We start from the raw sequence: 16,772 nt of genomic DNA on the forward strand, positions 1-16,772 counted from the left end.
TTAGACAAGAGAAAGAAATTAAAGCAATAAAGATAGGAAAGGAAGAAGTTAAACTATCATTATTTGCTGATGATATGATACTCTACATTGAAGATCCAAAAAACTCCACCAAAAAACTTCTAGACTTAATTGACAGATTCAGTAAAGTATCTGGATACAAGGTGAATACCCAAAAATCAATAGCCTTTCTATACACAAATAACAGACAGACAGAAAGAGAAATAAGGGAAAAAATTCCTTTTACAATAGCATCCAAAAATATGTACCATTATCTTAATAGAATAGCCAAAATTTTACCATGAGTCATAGATAAAAAAACTCTTACAAAAAAGAAACAAACAGATAATAGTACAAAACTTTCTTTTCAATGAACTAAGAGGACCTAGCAGTAAAAGTGAAAGAAATTACTATATATATTGAAATATTTTTGCAACTACAGAATATATAACTTGGGGAATTATTAGAACTTCTCCCTACTTCCTATTTATCTTTTTTCTTCATTTTTTAAACATTTAGTAGAAACTATGTACAGTAAATTTTTACTGTATTTGGTTAGATTTATATAACATTGTCACATGATCCACTCATTGAAAAAATGAAGTTAGCAAAGGTCCTCTTATTATTCAAACAATGATCTTAAAGTTTCAGGTGGGTTTTTGGTACCTCTGCCAAGAATCAGTTGGCTATAAATGCATGGGGTAATTTTGAGGCATTCTTTTCTGTTCCACTGGTCTGCGCATCTCTATGTCAATGTCATGCTGTTTTGATTACCATGGTTTTCTAGTTTATTTTGACATCAAGTAATATAATGATTCTAGCTTATGTTTTGTTTTGTTGTTATTTTTGCTTAAGATTGCTATGGCTAATTGAGGTCTTTTATGTTTCCTTATAAGTTTTGGGATTATTTGCTCTAGTTTTGTACAGAATACTACTGGTATTTTGCTGGGTATTGCATTGAATCTGTATATCACTTTGGATAGCATGGTATTATGGTTTAGATCTAAAATGTCCTCCAAAAGACTCCTATGTTCAGATTTGGAGATTTGAGAAAAATGTTCAGATCATGGGAGCCCTGTATGAATCAGTGGATTGAGCCATTGCTGTATTCATAGCTGACTGTGCTGTTAGAAGGTAGGGCCAGGCAGAAAAAGGAGGCCATCAAAGGCACAAGATAGAAGGGTTTGTAATTGGTCCTTTAGTCCCTCCCCGCTTCATGGCCACTATGGACTGAGCAGCTCTCTTCACCTATGAAAAGCAGCTCTCTTCAGCTGAGCAGCTCTTCTTCTACTATGCTGGTTCTACCTTGGAGCCTGCCAACCATGGACAGAACACTCTGAAACTGTGAGCCAAAATAAGCCTTTCTTCCTTTACATTGTGGGTGTTGGGTATTTTGTTACAGTAATGGAAAAGTGATACATATATATGTATATATACTTATATATGCATATTTTATTTTATTTTTATTAGTACACGTTTGCAGTACATAATATTTACATTCCTTGTAGAGGATTGGTACATGTACCAATGAGTGATTCAAGTTTATCTGCCTTTATATGAGTAGAACCCATTATGTGAAAATATCACATTTTCTTTATCCACTCATCTGTTGATGGACATATAAGCTGCTTACAGGGTTTAGCTAGTATGAATTGTGCTGCTGTAAATATGGATATGCGTGTATCACTCTAATATGGTGGTTTTAAGTCTTTAAGAAAGATACCTAAAAGTGAAATTTCTGGTTTTAGATTTTTGAGGACTCTCCGTACTGATTTCCATAGTGTTTCTATTAGTTTACATTCCCACCAGCATTGTAGAAGGGTTCCTTTTTCCCCTGCAGCCTTTCCAGCATTTGTTATTATTTATTTTTTTGGTGATGGCCATTCTTTCTGGGGTAAGGTGGAATCCTGCTGTTTATTTAATTTGTGCTTCTTTAATGGCCAGTGATGCTGAGCATTTCTTCAAGTATTTATTGACCATTTGTACTTCTGTACATTTCATTTCACTTGCCCATTTTTTTAGTGTCTTTTATTTTGAGGGTGTCTAATTTTTTGAGTTCTTTATATATATTCTAGATATTAATCCTCCTTGAAGAATAGCAGGTAATGTTGTCTTTTCATTCTGTTGGTTGTTTTTTTGTAGTACAGAACCTTTTTAATTTGATGTGGTTCCATTTATTGATTCTTGGAACCATTTCCTGGGCAGAGTTCTGTTGAGGGAGTTCTTGCCTACACCTATGACTTTAAAAGTATTGCCTATTTTTAGCAGATTAAGCACTTCTGTTTTAAGAAAGAAAGACATTTCATCCAGACTAGTGGCCCAGTCAAAAACTACCTTTGTGGTTCAGGAAAGCTAAATTAAGATTTACCTCTTAGGTATGCTCCTAGTTGCATTTGCTGAAAGGCACTGTCTTTTATTCAGTCTAACATATTGCATTTCAGAGAGCCCAGCCATAACAAATAGGTTGGAAGATATGCTCTACTGAGTTTGTTGGTCATTAACTTCTGTTTGTTTCACTACACATCGTGACTACCAACCTTGGCTGAACATTGGAACTGAGGAGTATTTAAAACTCCTGACCAACTAAATAAAATTCTTTGAGAGTAAGACCTAACTCTGTGATTTTTTAAAATCACCCCAGTTTTTTCCAGTGTTCACCTAAAGCTGAGAACCACAACAGTCATTGCTGATCATCTTTCTTTAGTGGGCCTTTCTTTTTTCATTATCACTTAATAGCATGGTTCTGTGGCTTCTCAGTGTTCGTATAACCAATTCAGATATTTTTGCATTTCTGAAAGTTAAAAGTGTATTGCTTACATAAATGCTCCAAAAGCATGTGATGCCTATAAATTCAATGTGTTTGGTTCAAAATAGCTACATTATTTTATATACAGCAGAAATTCTGAGTTTGGTTTTCAAAATATTTCATTCAAAAATGTTCATGTTTACGAATCACATAAATCTTTGGAAACATGCTGTTACTGTTTGTTTTTATAAATTGACCACTAGAAGCTGATGTTCATGTGTTGAAATGATGAAATCATACAAAGTTAAAATTTAGAAAACGCCTGTCATTGTAGTTAATGCTTCAAAGGAACAAAATTCTGGTTACATTTTTCTCAAAGGATATAATTAAATTACTTTCCTTAGAAAAGAAAATATAAAAGTATATTTTTGTCTATTCTCTAATTGTCTTGATAAGTTTCTGTGATTAGCATCAACGATTTAAGTGAATTTGTGGGTCTTCTTACTGAATTTACTTGTGTGTAAAGGCCAACTCCAATCAGTGCAGTTACATAGACCTGGCCCTAATCATGATCGACATATTAATTTACCTGTTTTCTTCCATCTGAACCCATTCACTCATAGAACCATGCAGAGGAGGGCAGGGCTAGTATTTACAAATCGGTCTTTACCAACTCTTCCAAAGAGATGATGTGTTTTCCTGATGTCCCATTTCCTGATGACTTCCCCAACTTTATCTACCATGGCAAGCTTCAAGAATATATCACTGCATTTGCCAGAGAAAAGGACCTTCTGAAATATATACAATTTGAGGTAAGATCTTATCATCAAGTTGGTGTTAGACATAATGATAAAGTCCACATGTGTTGCTCTATTCCCCCACTTTTTCCTTTCAGTATCCCTTTCTTATTTGCCAATATTTTTTTAACAGTCTGGTTTCTTTAATCCTAGACCTGGCAAATACACCTTCTTAAGAATACACGAGAAAGTTACAAAACTTGATCACATAGTTTTTAGACCAAAATGGCAACAAAGAAATAATTGCAAAAACAACAACAACAAAAAACCCCAACATAAATAAATGAAAACAAAAACAAAAAAACCACATGAATTTAGAAATTAAACATTTTTTCTAAATAACATACAGAGCAAAGCAAAAATTTAATTTAAAAAATTTAAAATAGAACTACACATTAATTTAGAGTCTATTAGTACAGAAAGAAATCTGTATTTTCATGAAATTGTAACATTTAAATACTTGTGATAGAAAACAAGAAAGGTTTAAAAGCAATAAGGTAAAGTTTCAGAAATTTGCTAAAATCAAAATTAACCTTAAAAACAGAAAGGGTATAATGAAAGAAATTAGCTAAATAGAAAACAAAATGAGATGTTCAATCTTCAAAAAGTTTAGGAAAATAAAAGAGCTGACAGTTAAAAGAGTGCACAAATCCACAAATAAATAACATTGGAAGAAAAAGTAGAATATAGGTATAGATAAAAATTTAAAATATAATACTATAAAATTATTTACCAGATAATGTTTTAATTGGGTAAATTTAAAAATCTTTTTTCTTAAAAAATTACCACAATTCAAGAAGAAATATAAAGTCTAAACAAATATTTCATTATTTATGATTCTTTTGACTTAGAAATTAAAATTTTTCCTCTAAGAAAAATAATGAGTTCTATAGGTGGGTACTTCAGGATTTTCAATGAACAGATTACTTAAATATTTTATAAACTCTTAGAAGCTAGGAAATGAAGTAAGATTTACAAACTCATTTAATTACATTATCAAATGCAGAAAGGATAATATGAAATAGGAAAATTACAGACCCATTTCCCTTATTATAATCAACCTGAAAGCCTTAAAAAAATGAAACCAACATAGTATTAAAAATAATTACCAGTCTTTAGCAGCCTCTACTGAATTGAATTTTGCCCAAAGATGGAAGAGTATTTTGCTGTATTATAAATACAAGAATTTAATTCACTACAAAAAAACTTTTACAGGAAGAAAATTATATGCTTATTAACAAATCCATTAAATTTAACACTCAATTATGTTTGAAAGGAAAAAAACTATCACCAAACTAAGATCAGAAGGGAAGTTTCTGGACCCACTAAGAGAAGAACATTGTCTTAAATCTGCACTGCTCAGTATGGTAGCCACTAGCCACAGCATAGAGATGTGATAATAAGTGTGAAGTGCACGTAGGATTTCAAAGTCTTACTATGAAAAAATGTAAGAAGTTTCACTAATATCTTCATTTTGATTACATGGAAATAGCTATAATAGGTGGGATTGGTTGAATCATAAATCTTTTTACTTTTGAATAAGACTACTAGGAAAATTTTATTATGTTTCTACTGAAAGGTGCTATACTAAACAGTAGAAAGTTAAAAGGATTTCCTTTAAAATCCAGAAAAAGGTGAGGATTCTTAATTATTATTGCTCCTGCCAATAGACTTAAATTTTAGAAATGATACAGTAAGCAAAGGAAAGAGAATGATAACTTGAAAGAAGAACATCATTACTACAGGAGATGTGGTTGTATTTATGATAAACCCAAAAGAGTCTACATTATTATTACAGAAATAATACAACAAGTTAATCAAGGAAGCACACTGTAAAATCAGTACATATAACTTGATTACATTTCTGAAATTAGCAACAAATGTAAACTATAATTCCAAAAAGTGTCACTTATAATAGCATTAATTAATAATGCTAGAGTTGTTCTAAACAAATTGTGTGGAAAATCATAAGAGCATTTTAAAATTATATTTCATAAGTAAAGATGTCTTACATAGGTGTATGTGCCTTCTCTAATCAGTATGAAATACTATACAGCATGGTTTAAAAAATAATTACTATTAAATAAAGATTCTTCTTCCAATATAACCAGAAGAATTAAAAAGTACCAACAAGTACTTGCTTAGCTGTGAATAAATATTTATTGCTAATCTTAATCAATAAGGGTAGCATCACTATCACTTAAGAAGGGCTAGAAACTTAAGATTTTGTGCCTAATACTCAACTTAGAAAACCAAAACATCTGGAAAAGTGGCCCAACAGTGCTTCCTAGGTGGCTTCAATAAGCTTCGTAGGTGACATACACACAATAAACTTGGGTCCTGAATATAGAAGATGTCTTTTATTTTAATACAATAATAATAATGCAAAGGGAAATAGCTAGACAGGTAAGGAGGTGGCAACTATTACAAATACCATTTGCTGCCAGGTTGCTTAATGTGTTTTCCACTTTTTGTAAACCATGACTGAATTCACTGTCACATCATATTTCAAAGGAGTGTCACTCTTGTACTGCAGAAAACACTGGCCATGCATAAGATATCATGCAAGAATAAAATGTGTGTTTGTGTGTGCGCATGTTTGTGTTTGTGTATGTGCACATGTGTGCTGGGCCATTGTGCAATATTTTGATTTATTCTGAGGTAATTTTCAATTTGTAATTTACTTCTACCTCACTAATGAATTAAGCATTTTCTAAGCTATTATTTATTAAGGATTTTTTCATACTGCTTTTGCCAAAGCTACCTATTAGCATAGACAAGAAGGCTCTTTCTGTGTATTTCTCATAGAGACTCGTAACCAGTGTAACTAAACGTTGTGATTTCTCAGTTACTGGCCAATGGGATATTACCACTGAAAAGGATGGTAAAAAAGAGTCAACTATCTTTGATGCTGTAATGATCTGTTCTGGACATCATGTGTACCCCAACATACCAAAGGAGTCCTTCCCGGGTAAGCCTGACATGTAGTCTGCCATGCACATACCTGACAAGAACAAATATACTGATGATGGCTTCACTGGTCCCCTCAACTCCACTACACTGGTGACCAAGCTTCCAGTACACGAGTGATATAATCCAACTATATCCAAACTAGGACAATCTTTTATGGAAAAAAAAAAGGAAACTACAAACAAGTTAAATTAAAATATTTTGGGTTATATCTAATATGTTTGAAGCACTAAAATTCCATATTTTGAGGTCTGAATTTAGGCACAAGTTGACCTCTGTTAAAGCACTTTGTTTTATTTCTTAATGGAAATCAAACTGATTCTTAAGTTTCCCACTTTTCACGCAGGACTAAAGGATTTTAAAGGCCAGTGCCTCCACAGCAGGGACTATAAGGAACCAGGAATATGGAAGGGGAAGCGTGTCCTGGTGATTGGCCTGGGGAACTCAGGCTGTGACATTGCTGCGGAACTCAGCCACACGGCTGAGCAGGTACTGCGTCCCGTGTGCACAGGGGGCCACGTTACTGGGACAGAAACCCTTGTTATCACTTGAAAGATATGATGTGATGTGGGGTGGAAGAAAGGACCAGGTACCTGATTCGAAAAATAAGTGGCAGAGTGTGTAAGAACCTGAGTGAGGCCTATTTCCTCAGCCAAAGTGGCTCCCACAAGGCTGACAGCTGAAGGATTGCATTCCAAGAGCTAGGGTATTAAATCCACTCAAAAAGAGCATTTGGGGGAGCATATCACAATGTTCACTGCAAATCTCACCACTTTCATGATTGATTTGGTATATTTGAAGGTCATGATCAGCTCCAGAAGTGGATCCTGGGTTATGAGCCGGGTCTGGGATGATGGTTATCCTTGGGATATGGTGTTTATCACTCGATTCCAAACCCTCCTGAAGAACAACTTACCAACAGCAGTCTCTGACTGGTGGTATGTGAAGCAGATGAATGCAAGATTCAAGCATGAGAACTACGGACTGATGCCTTTAAATGGGTAATGTAGAGTTGAATACCATCTACCAGCTGACTTTCCTTTCAGGGTCAGCAACTCTTAATGTATGTTGTAACTTCAAGGCAAATCAAGAACCACAAATATTAGGAGGGATTTGCACACGTGTATTCTCCTTACTAGAAGTGTACAGCCAGAAGATTTTGTAATATTTAAGGAATTAGTTCCTACGATAATGACAATAATAGTAAGGATGTGTTAATTACTTAAAACATGTCAGTTTTATCAAGTCTCTATAAAGGCTCTGATGTGCAATAGCTCATTGTATTCTCACAAAAACTATAGAACTTAAAGTATCCCCATTTTACAGGTGAGAAAATTGAGGTTCAATGTAGTTAATAACTCTACCGAAGTCTCACAGCCAGCAAGTAGAAACAGCATCCAAAACCAACCTAGACCTACCTGTCCCCTGAGCCTCTTGTTCCCAGCTGCTTGCTCTGGTGCCTCACATTTGTCAGACTAAAGTTCAGCAAGGCTAGAGAACTCTCCCTGCACGGCATTCTCATCACCCTTTTAGTGGATTCCTCCGAACTTCAACTATGAGTCTTTCATCTTTGGTTTTCTCCTCATTTTCTTCTGTAATTTCTCCAAGCTTAACACATGGTATGAAATGACTTTGACCTGAGGTGAAAAACCCAAACAGTTCCCACCAGAGTGAATTCATTAATTCAGGGAATATAAATTAAGCATTTGCTATGTGCCACGTCCAGTGTTGAGCTTCGTGGATGCAGCAGTGAATAAGAAACCGGTATGAATTCTACCCTCATGGGACTTACCTTCTAAGGGCAGTATCGGGAAACAGACAGTAAAAATAGCAGGAGAGCATATGGTGATATGCGCTATGGATAGGAAAACAAAGCGGGTAAGGGCAATGGTAAGTGCCATGAAGATAATTTTCAAGAGTCCGAAGAATGGGTCTTGGGGAGAAGACTCCTAGTAAAGCCCCGAAGGAGAGCAGGACTTGTGCCATGTGGACACCCAGGGTGGGTGGTTCACCCTGGGCGTCAGCTTTTCAAGGGCATGGATGTCATGATCAGCAGCAGGGCCGAACTTCTGGAGAAAAAAGGGAAAAAGGGGAACACCAGGAGAGTAACTGGAAATATGACTATAGACCGAGGAGGTGTAAAAGGGACAGGGAGCTGTCGGCAGCTGAGCCTTATTTATGAGGTCTAAGGTAACATTAGACACTTTAACTGCAGGGCCCTCATCCAATGTAGGGAAGTAGGGCACAGGCAGAGATAAAAAGATCAGTTAAAACGCTACTGTAAAAACAAAACAAAACAAAACAACTCGGGGGACAGAATAGTGGCTTAGACTAGGACGACTAGCAGTGAGTGGTCCGAAGTGGGCCGATTCAGCCTAAACAGGACCTGGATAAAGGATGTAAAAGCTAACACAGATCAAGGGTATCTTCAAGTCTTTTGATCAGAGCAAGGATGGAGTTGACATTTACAGATCTAGAACACTGTAGGGGAGAGGAAAGGTTTAGTTTTAAACATATCAAAATTGGAATGTTTATTCACTATTCAGGTAGAAAAAAAATATTGAGTGGCAGTAGGACCCACAAAACAAAACAAAATAAAGGTTAAATTTGGTGAGATCTCAGGAAGAACGTATGGAGGTGGAGAAGGCGAAAGGTCTGAGGGCTAAGCCGTCGGGCGTTCCGTGATTTAGAAGTAGGGCAGAGATAAAAATCCAGCAGCAGAGACTAAGAAAGAACAACCAGGTAGGTAGAAAAGAGACGGAGAAAATGGCAACCTGCAAGCAAGACGGAGACAGTGCTTCAAAGGGCAGGAAGCCATCAACTCTGTGAAGTGCTCCTAGGAGCTGACTCAAACAGCACATGCGAGCGGGACCATTTAATCTGCAGTGTGATTCTGACAGCACTGACGAGAGCGATCTCAAGGCGGTGCTGGGGGCGGAGAGACCCAGGGCAGTGGATGTAAAATAAGTGGCAGGTAATACATGCAAGCAGTTCTCCAACCAGGATTCCAACTCATCCTGCCGTCTGGCTCAATTTTCTCCCCAGTGCTCTCCCTGTGGCTTTTCTTTCACAGCTCCCACAGCCACATACATAACTTGATAACACAGTGAACCCTCTCTTTCAACATTATTCAAATTCACTTAAGTCCACCCTGATGTAGATATACTATAGAATGAAAAATAGTCAGAAGCTCTCTTTTCAAACTTCCAGTGGCCAAAGCTACAGACTGGCTCCCTCCTTCTTCTGGCATTACATTTCTGTGTGCTCCATCCCTCACCTGAGTTGTGCTGTTGTCTGCCCAGGGCTCCAAATTCATCCCTCTGTGAAAGTCCATCTGCTACAGCTTCCCAGCCTTTCAGTCTCTTTATCTTATTTTATTTTCTTTATGTTACAATGACCAGTTTGGAGTAAACTGTAATAAGAATAGCAGCTAATATTTTTAGCACCATATATGTGCTAGATACTGCAACATTTTTCTTATTATTTGGACCTCCTGATTCCCTGAGGTATATATAAATGTCATTACTATTTCAACTAAGAAAAATGAGACACAGAAGATTTAAGAAACCTTAACCTTATCAGTGTTCACAAGTAATAAGTAGCAAAGAAGAAATTCAAGTATCAGGTACTTTTACACTGGTGTTTTTTCTAAGTAAGGCTTTATTAGGGGAATGGATGTGGGTGTGTTTTTTGGAGATTTATGAAGATTTCACTTTAGAAGAAAAGAGAAAGACTATGGAAACTAGGCAGAAGGCCAGCAAAGAGCAAGTTCTTCACAATATTATTTCAATTCAGTTTTGTTCTTCAACGATATTGATAACAATTCATGGCTCAGGAAAAAACATCTTGGGTAATCATTTCCTTCCTTATTGATTTATATGTGAATTAACAAGACAAAGGTGAAATTTACTGCCTGATTTACTGAAATTTACTGTATCTATCACCCATACAGAACCCTGAGGAAAGAGCCCGTGTTCAATGATGAGCTCCCAGCTCGCATCCTGTGTGGCACCGTGTCCATCAAGCCTAATGTGAAGAAGTTCACGAAGACGGCAGCCATTTTTGAGGATGGGACCATGTTTGAGGCTATTGACTGTGTCATCTTTGCAACAGGATATGGTTATGCCTACCCCTTCCTTGATGAATCCATCATCAGAAGCAGAAACAATGTGGTGACTTTGTTTAAAGGCATCTTCCCTCCTCAACTAGAGAAGTCAACCTTGGCTGTGATTGGCCTTGTCCAGTCTCTTGGGGCTGCCATCCCTACAACTGACCTCCAGGCCCGCTGGGCAGCACAAGTGATAAAGGGTAGGTAGACAAAGAAATTCACTGCTGGATGCTAATGAGAATGCCTCTGAGTCTTTGTAAGAACAATAATGCTTCTTATAAGGACCCCATCCAATTTTTCATACTCATATTCTGGGGTGCTACATTTTATAAGCAATTTAAAATACATCACTTTGGATTATCCTATGCAATAGTAAGATATTATTAGGAGAATTTTTGTCACTATATTTCTTTAGAGCTTATCATTGTTCAAGACCATTCATTAGATTTTAGAATTCTTGGTCTTGCCAGAGTTCTTGGTCTTAAATGTATGACAACTTCATAAAATTATGATGTCAAAACTCAATAGAATTACATTGCTTGAAAGGTTAAGAAAAGATGTTTCCAAGCCACCATCCAGCTAATTTAAGATACTTATAATAACGGAAAACATGTTTTCTGCAACTATCTTCTTCCTTGCTATGGTTAGTTAAGAAAAAGCAGTGGATGATTAGAGACAGAAAATACTAGGTGTGGTAGAGGATCAGTTTCTAAGATGTGCTGGTAGAAGAACTGGCTTCCTATACTTTAAAAAGAAGAGGGACACAAGAACTGGAATGCCAGGAAGGTGGTGGCAGGAGATGCCACTCAGAGATCCACTCAGGGTTCAGGTCCAGGGAGATTGGAATTTTAAAAGTGTGACACAGTCACCCTCTGTGCAAATAAGAGTTATAATTTAGGCTCTGACAAAAGGAAACAAGGCCACTGAGAGGGAATTAATATGCAGAGCAAGGGCTCAGGCTGAGGAGAAATGTGAAATAAGGAAATCAAACTTATTTTGGAGAACTACAGTACCCAGACAGAAGAGCCAGTTAGTTACAAGCGACCCGATGGCAGTAGCTGAACAGTTTTTTGTCCCAGTGCTTTCTCTTGCTCAAAGACAATACCGGTTCCAAAGTCCAGAACTAGGCCATATTTACAAAAACTGTTCAATGACCCTTTCTGTAAGGATTGCAGACATGGGGAATTAAGCAAATCACTGTAGGGTTTAAGCAATCATATCTACATTAGGACTTCTAATCTCATTCAAAATAGTTCCAAGATTGTCAAAGAAATCATCCGAAATTTGACATGTCTTTGAGTACAAAAACATATTTTGGTCTTTGTTTTGAGAATCCTGTAAACCTGTGCGAATCTGAAATTCTAGGGACGATCCCCCAGTAAGATTTTTTTTTTTCTCAGAGGCTCTCTTTAGTCCTTCATCACTCGTGGACAGTCTGTGTTCTCAATAATATTCCAGAACTGTTGAATCTCTAGAGATGAGGATTCACTAAGTTCTTTATCTCATCCGCTGCAAATTCTCTTTTCTAGCAAAGAAGAATTATTTGCTATGAATTTTCTGCCTTAAAATTTAAAAAAATCTTACCAATTCACCTCTATTTGGCTATACTTTGTTAATAACTTCTTACAAATATGATAGAGAACTTAGAGTGTAATCTTGGAAACTGGTTAAACATCAGACAATAAATTAGGAGCAAAATTTTGAAGTTATTCAGGCAATGATTTTTAATTTTTGTGACACGTGCCAGTTCATAGAAGACTCGTGCGACCTCTAATCATGATATGTCAACCTGACTGGATTAGTAAAACACTTCTGAGTGTGTCTGAGGGAGCCAGGGAGGTGAGACCTGGGGTACTATATGTGGTCGTCGGCATTGTACTATTTAGAGTCTCTCATTTGCTGTTCTGCTGCCCAGGACTGCTGTGAACTAAGCATCTTTGCATTGCCACACCCTTCTGCCATGATGTTCCTGCCTTGGAGTCAGCTAACCATAAAGTGAATTTCCCAAAACCATGAACCAAATTAAATTTCTCTTCCTTTAAGTTGTGGATGTCAGGTATTGTGTCCTAGTGAAGGAAAAGCTGACTAACACAAATAGGAATGAGTTTTATGTGTATCTCAAAATAATACCAATTCATTTCCCCAAGATTTTATTTTGCTGGACAGTGACCAAAAATTATAAATACTAATGTTTCATAACTCATTAAAAGGAAAAATGGCAGACTGTTTCCATGCTAGACTCTCTTAACTGTTATCATGTCTTTCTTCTTTTTAAGGAACTTGTGTTTTGCCTTCTGTGAAAGATATGATGGATGACATTGATAAGAAAATGGGAAAAAAACGCAAATTGTAAGAGCATTCTGTGCAGTGGTCTAATATTTACATAGAAAATCAAAATTTGTGAATAATTGGGATTTTTTTGTCTTAAATGATACTTAGTGAAGCCATTAGAATGACAGCTATGAGCTGCTTTCATTCATTGAAGAAACATAAGCGCAGATGTAATTTGCACCTGACATTGTATTGTCTTTTTAAGTGCAAGATGCAGATAATAGGACTAAGACTCTGTGTTATACAGTCAGTTTTATCTTTCCATGTCTATGCAGTATATGGATAATCAAAATATATGATGAGTGTTTAAACTTTTTAGAGAAATCACTATAGTGAAAGACACATTGTGATTAACTCCCCCTACATAATCCTCCTCCATTCGGGCACACACATCCCATCATCCCTGCCACTTTCTGAAGCAGTTCTGGAAGCCCTTATTCACGAGGGTCTTTACAAAATATAAAGATATCCTGAATGCTGCTGCTGAGTGCCATCCCAGAGAAAGGCAAGCTCAGAAAACATGGTGTTTGCTTATCCACCTTGTTCAAGGGGCCTGGCACTGTGTGACTTGTGATTCTTCCTGAAATTCAAAAAGACCATGAAAGTAAATGTTTTGAATCAGTTCAGGAAATCAAAGCAATCACAACACCACAACAAAGAAGCCCACTGAAGAGGACAGAGGACTCCCAGAACTTCAGAAAGTGGCAAGAACAATGCGACAAATCTGTTCAGGGGGAGGGGGAGCGTGCTGAGGGGAATTAATGGCAATGAGTCTTTCACTGTAGTAATTTTTTTAAATGTACTGTGTTTTTATCACATCTCTTATCACAGCAAGGGGGTCCCATAAATTATTAGAAAGCAAAGGAATTTGAGAACACATAGATGTGGAATTATATTCTCTAGCCCCAAAATCCTTTCAGATGTAGATGAGACTTCAAACAGACGCCTGAGGATGAATCGGGAGCACTCGGCTCCATTCCTAGCTCTGTCACTTATTAGCTCAGAGGCCATGAATGAATAACCTCTGGACAAATAACCTCACTGGAACAAGGTACAATGATCTATTTGTTAATGGGAATGAAAAATATTATTCTCAACTGATCTGCAGCATCAGATTTTCCAAATGAGATCATTTTGAAGGTTTTTTTTTTAAACTACAAAGTTCAGAATACACAAGGAATATTTTCCTTACTAACACAAAAGACTGACATTGATTCCCATTAATAAAAAGATATGTGATGCTTTCCTTCTTCCTTTACTTCACAAAATTTGCTTATCCACTGTGGTGCTTCCTTCCCACCTCTAGGTTTGGCAAAAGTGAGACCATACAGACAGATTACATAGATTACATGGATGAACTGGCCTCCTTCATTGGTGCGAAGCCCAACATCCCGTGGCTGTTTCTCACAGACCCCAAGTTGGCTGTGGAAGTTTTCTTTGGCCCTTGCAGCCCCTACCAATTCAGGCTGGTGGGCCCAGGGAAGTGGTCAGGAGCCAGAAATGCCATCCTGACCCAGTGGGACCGGACACTGAAACCGACCAGCACACGAATTGTTGGGGATCTTCAGAAGCCTTCTGTGTGTTTCCATCTGTTTAAGTTTCTTGCCATTCCTATTCTGTTCATTGCTCTTTTCCTTATGCTGATCTAACTCCAGGTCCATAATTTTAAAAAACTCCTATTATCAATGTCCTAATGATTACCTCAATGTAAAATTCATAATTTTAATCATTCATTTTGCATGTTACTCTCATAAAAATAACTGTATACATTTATACCTCAAGTATTTATTCAGTTTAAACAAATGAAGCACAAGAGGTTTTTTTTTTTCACTCTCTCACTTTCATCTACAAAGTCTTAAATACTTAAAAGGGTGTAGTCAGATAGCAAAAACACAACCAAATGAAATTTTTCTTTGTATTTTTTACGCAGGTAGGTGGATTAAATATGATGCTGACCTACAGGGCTACAGAACCATTGACCATATGCATTCCCAGGATGGGAAGAATAGCTTTGAATCAAACATTTGGCTTCTCAAACTTTCAGAGGTTTCACATTTCTTAAGCCAAAAGTACTTTTTCACCCCAGTACTGAGGCCAAAGCCAAAATTCTCTGTACATACCAGCTCTCCCTTTTCTCCTCCTCCTCCTCTCTTCTGTTTCTTCTTCCTCTTCTTATTCTTTCGCACTTATTCTATTACTATTTCTACTTTTTTTCATTTCTCTTTTAAAATCTACTTTTCTCTTCAGCTTTGGCAGAAGTGGTGGGAAAGAATATTCACTCTGAGGGACTCTGAATCTTCTGCAATGTCCCAAATACTAACCTCAAACTCTTCTCAGAAGTGAGAATATTTTTCCCAAATGCAAATACTTATTCAAACTCAGTTTTACGTGTGACTAACATCACCATTCATTCCAGTGTCTGTTCCAATGTCAGTTCACTCATTATACTATGTAAAAACGCAATCCACTGTGACTCTCTACCCTCCCACCCTGCTCTGACTTTCTTCATGGTACGAGACACAGGCTATGTAGAATTTTTTATTATCTATGTCTCCTTGTTAGAATGTAATCTCTGCAAAAGCAGGAGTATTTTTTCCATCGCTGAATCCTCAGTGCTTGAAACAGTACCCAGCAACTAGGTCCAAACCACTAAACATCTCAAGTTTTTGTTGAAATTAAAGGTTACTCAGCTCCACTCAAATGTCTGACACAAAGCATTAAGTAGAAAGGGATGAAAAACTGTTGTGCTGCAGAAGACTTTTTGAAACATAGGTTTTATATTGCCAAAGTTTTGACATGGCTGGTGTCCCCTAAAAAAAACCTTTTAAAAATTTGATTCATGCAATACATATTTACGAAGCTGTTTCTATGTGAAGAGCTCTGTAGTAGGAGATAGACATTTTCTCTGTCTGTACAATTCTCAGCTTTGGAGGTAAAAGTATATCTCTTCAAGGATCAGCAATTTCTCAACATATCAAAGCTTCAAAAATACAAATAAACCCTAGTGTGGTTGCAGTGAAAAAGAAACACTTCTACATTGTTGGTGGGAATGTAAATTAGTACAACCATTATGGCTACCAGTATGGAGATTTCTTAAAGGACTAAAAATAAAACTCCATTTGACCCAGCTATTCTCCTTCTAGGTATCTTCCCCCAAAGGGTTGAAGACATCATAGTACAGTGACTCATGAAAACCAATGTTTATGGCAGCACAATTCATAATAGTTATATCTTGGAAGCAGTGTATATGTCTATCAACAGACAAATGGATAAGGAAAATCTGCTCTCCATACATAATGAAATACTGCTTGGCTATACAGAAGGATAAATTTGAGGCATTTGTAGCAAAATGGACACACCTGGATAACATAATGTTAAGTGAAATAAGACACACAAGCTTAAATACTGTACGTTTTCTCTCATTTAAAAATATAAAGTATAAATAAAGACTAAAATAAAAGACTGATGAAAGGAATTAGGGAGATAAATCTTTTACAAACAGAAAGGGGTTCAAGAGACAAGAAGGGGAGGGGAGAAAGGTGGGGGGGAGTAAAAAGATTTAAGATGTGGCATGTACATGCACCAAACACCTATAATTCATGTAAACATTACATGCTATAACATGAACTAAACATAATAACACAATTAATGAAAATGGAGAAAGAGGATCTACAGATGGAGGGAGGGAGGTGGAATGGGAGGGGAAGAGGAATAAAAAAGAATCAAGACAGGTTATGTACCTGTATCTGCTCCCTAAGATGAAGGTGACCTTTATGTACTATAAACATGTACTAACAAAATAAAACTTGAAAAACAAAATACA

The 16,772-nt window shown here is 36.6% G+C and overlaps 1 protein-coding gene across 4 annotated transcripts in view; it reads left to right on the forward strand.

Annotated features, from left to right (window-relative positions):
• LOC104849423 (dimethylaniline monooxygenase [N-oxide-forming] 3) overlaps nt 1–14,722 on the forward strand; it is an 18,034-nt gene extending 3,312 nt beyond the window's left edge. For 3 of the 4 annotated variants that reach the window (XM_010605855.2, XM_010605853.2, XM_010605854.2), the window contains 7 exons: nt 3,367–3,555; nt 6,349–6,511; nt 6,857–6,999; nt 7,312–7,511; nt 10,463–10,818; nt 12,895–12,967; nt 14,256–14,722. In XM_010605855.2, coding sequence (XP_010604157.1) covers nt 3,430–3,555; nt 6,349–6,511; nt 6,857–6,999; nt 7,312–7,511; nt 10,463–10,818; nt 12,895–12,967; nt 14,256–14,598 — 1,404 coding nt within the window. In that variant the 5' untranslated portion in view covers nt 3,367–3,429 and the 3' untranslated portion in view covers nt 14,599–14,722. Of the gene's footprint in view, nt 1–972; nt 1,342–3,366; nt 3,556–6,348; nt 6,512–6,856; nt 7,000–7,311; nt 7,512–10,462; nt 10,819–12,894; nt 12,968–14,255 lie in introns of those variants that run through there. The other variant, XM_019204785.2, reaches the window with a different exon arrangement.
• The last annotated feature ends 2,050 nt before the right edge of the window (nt 14,723–16,772 follow it).

Source organism: Fukomys damarensis, unplaced genomic scaffold, assembly GCF_012274545.1.
Source record: "Fukomys damarensis isolate Sample0158 unplaced genomic scaffold, DMR_v1.0_HiC HiC_scaffold_11, whole genome shotgun sequence".
Classification (NCBI taxonomy): Eukaryota; Metazoa; Chordata; class Mammalia; order Rodentia; family Bathyergidae; genus Fukomys; species Fukomys damarensis.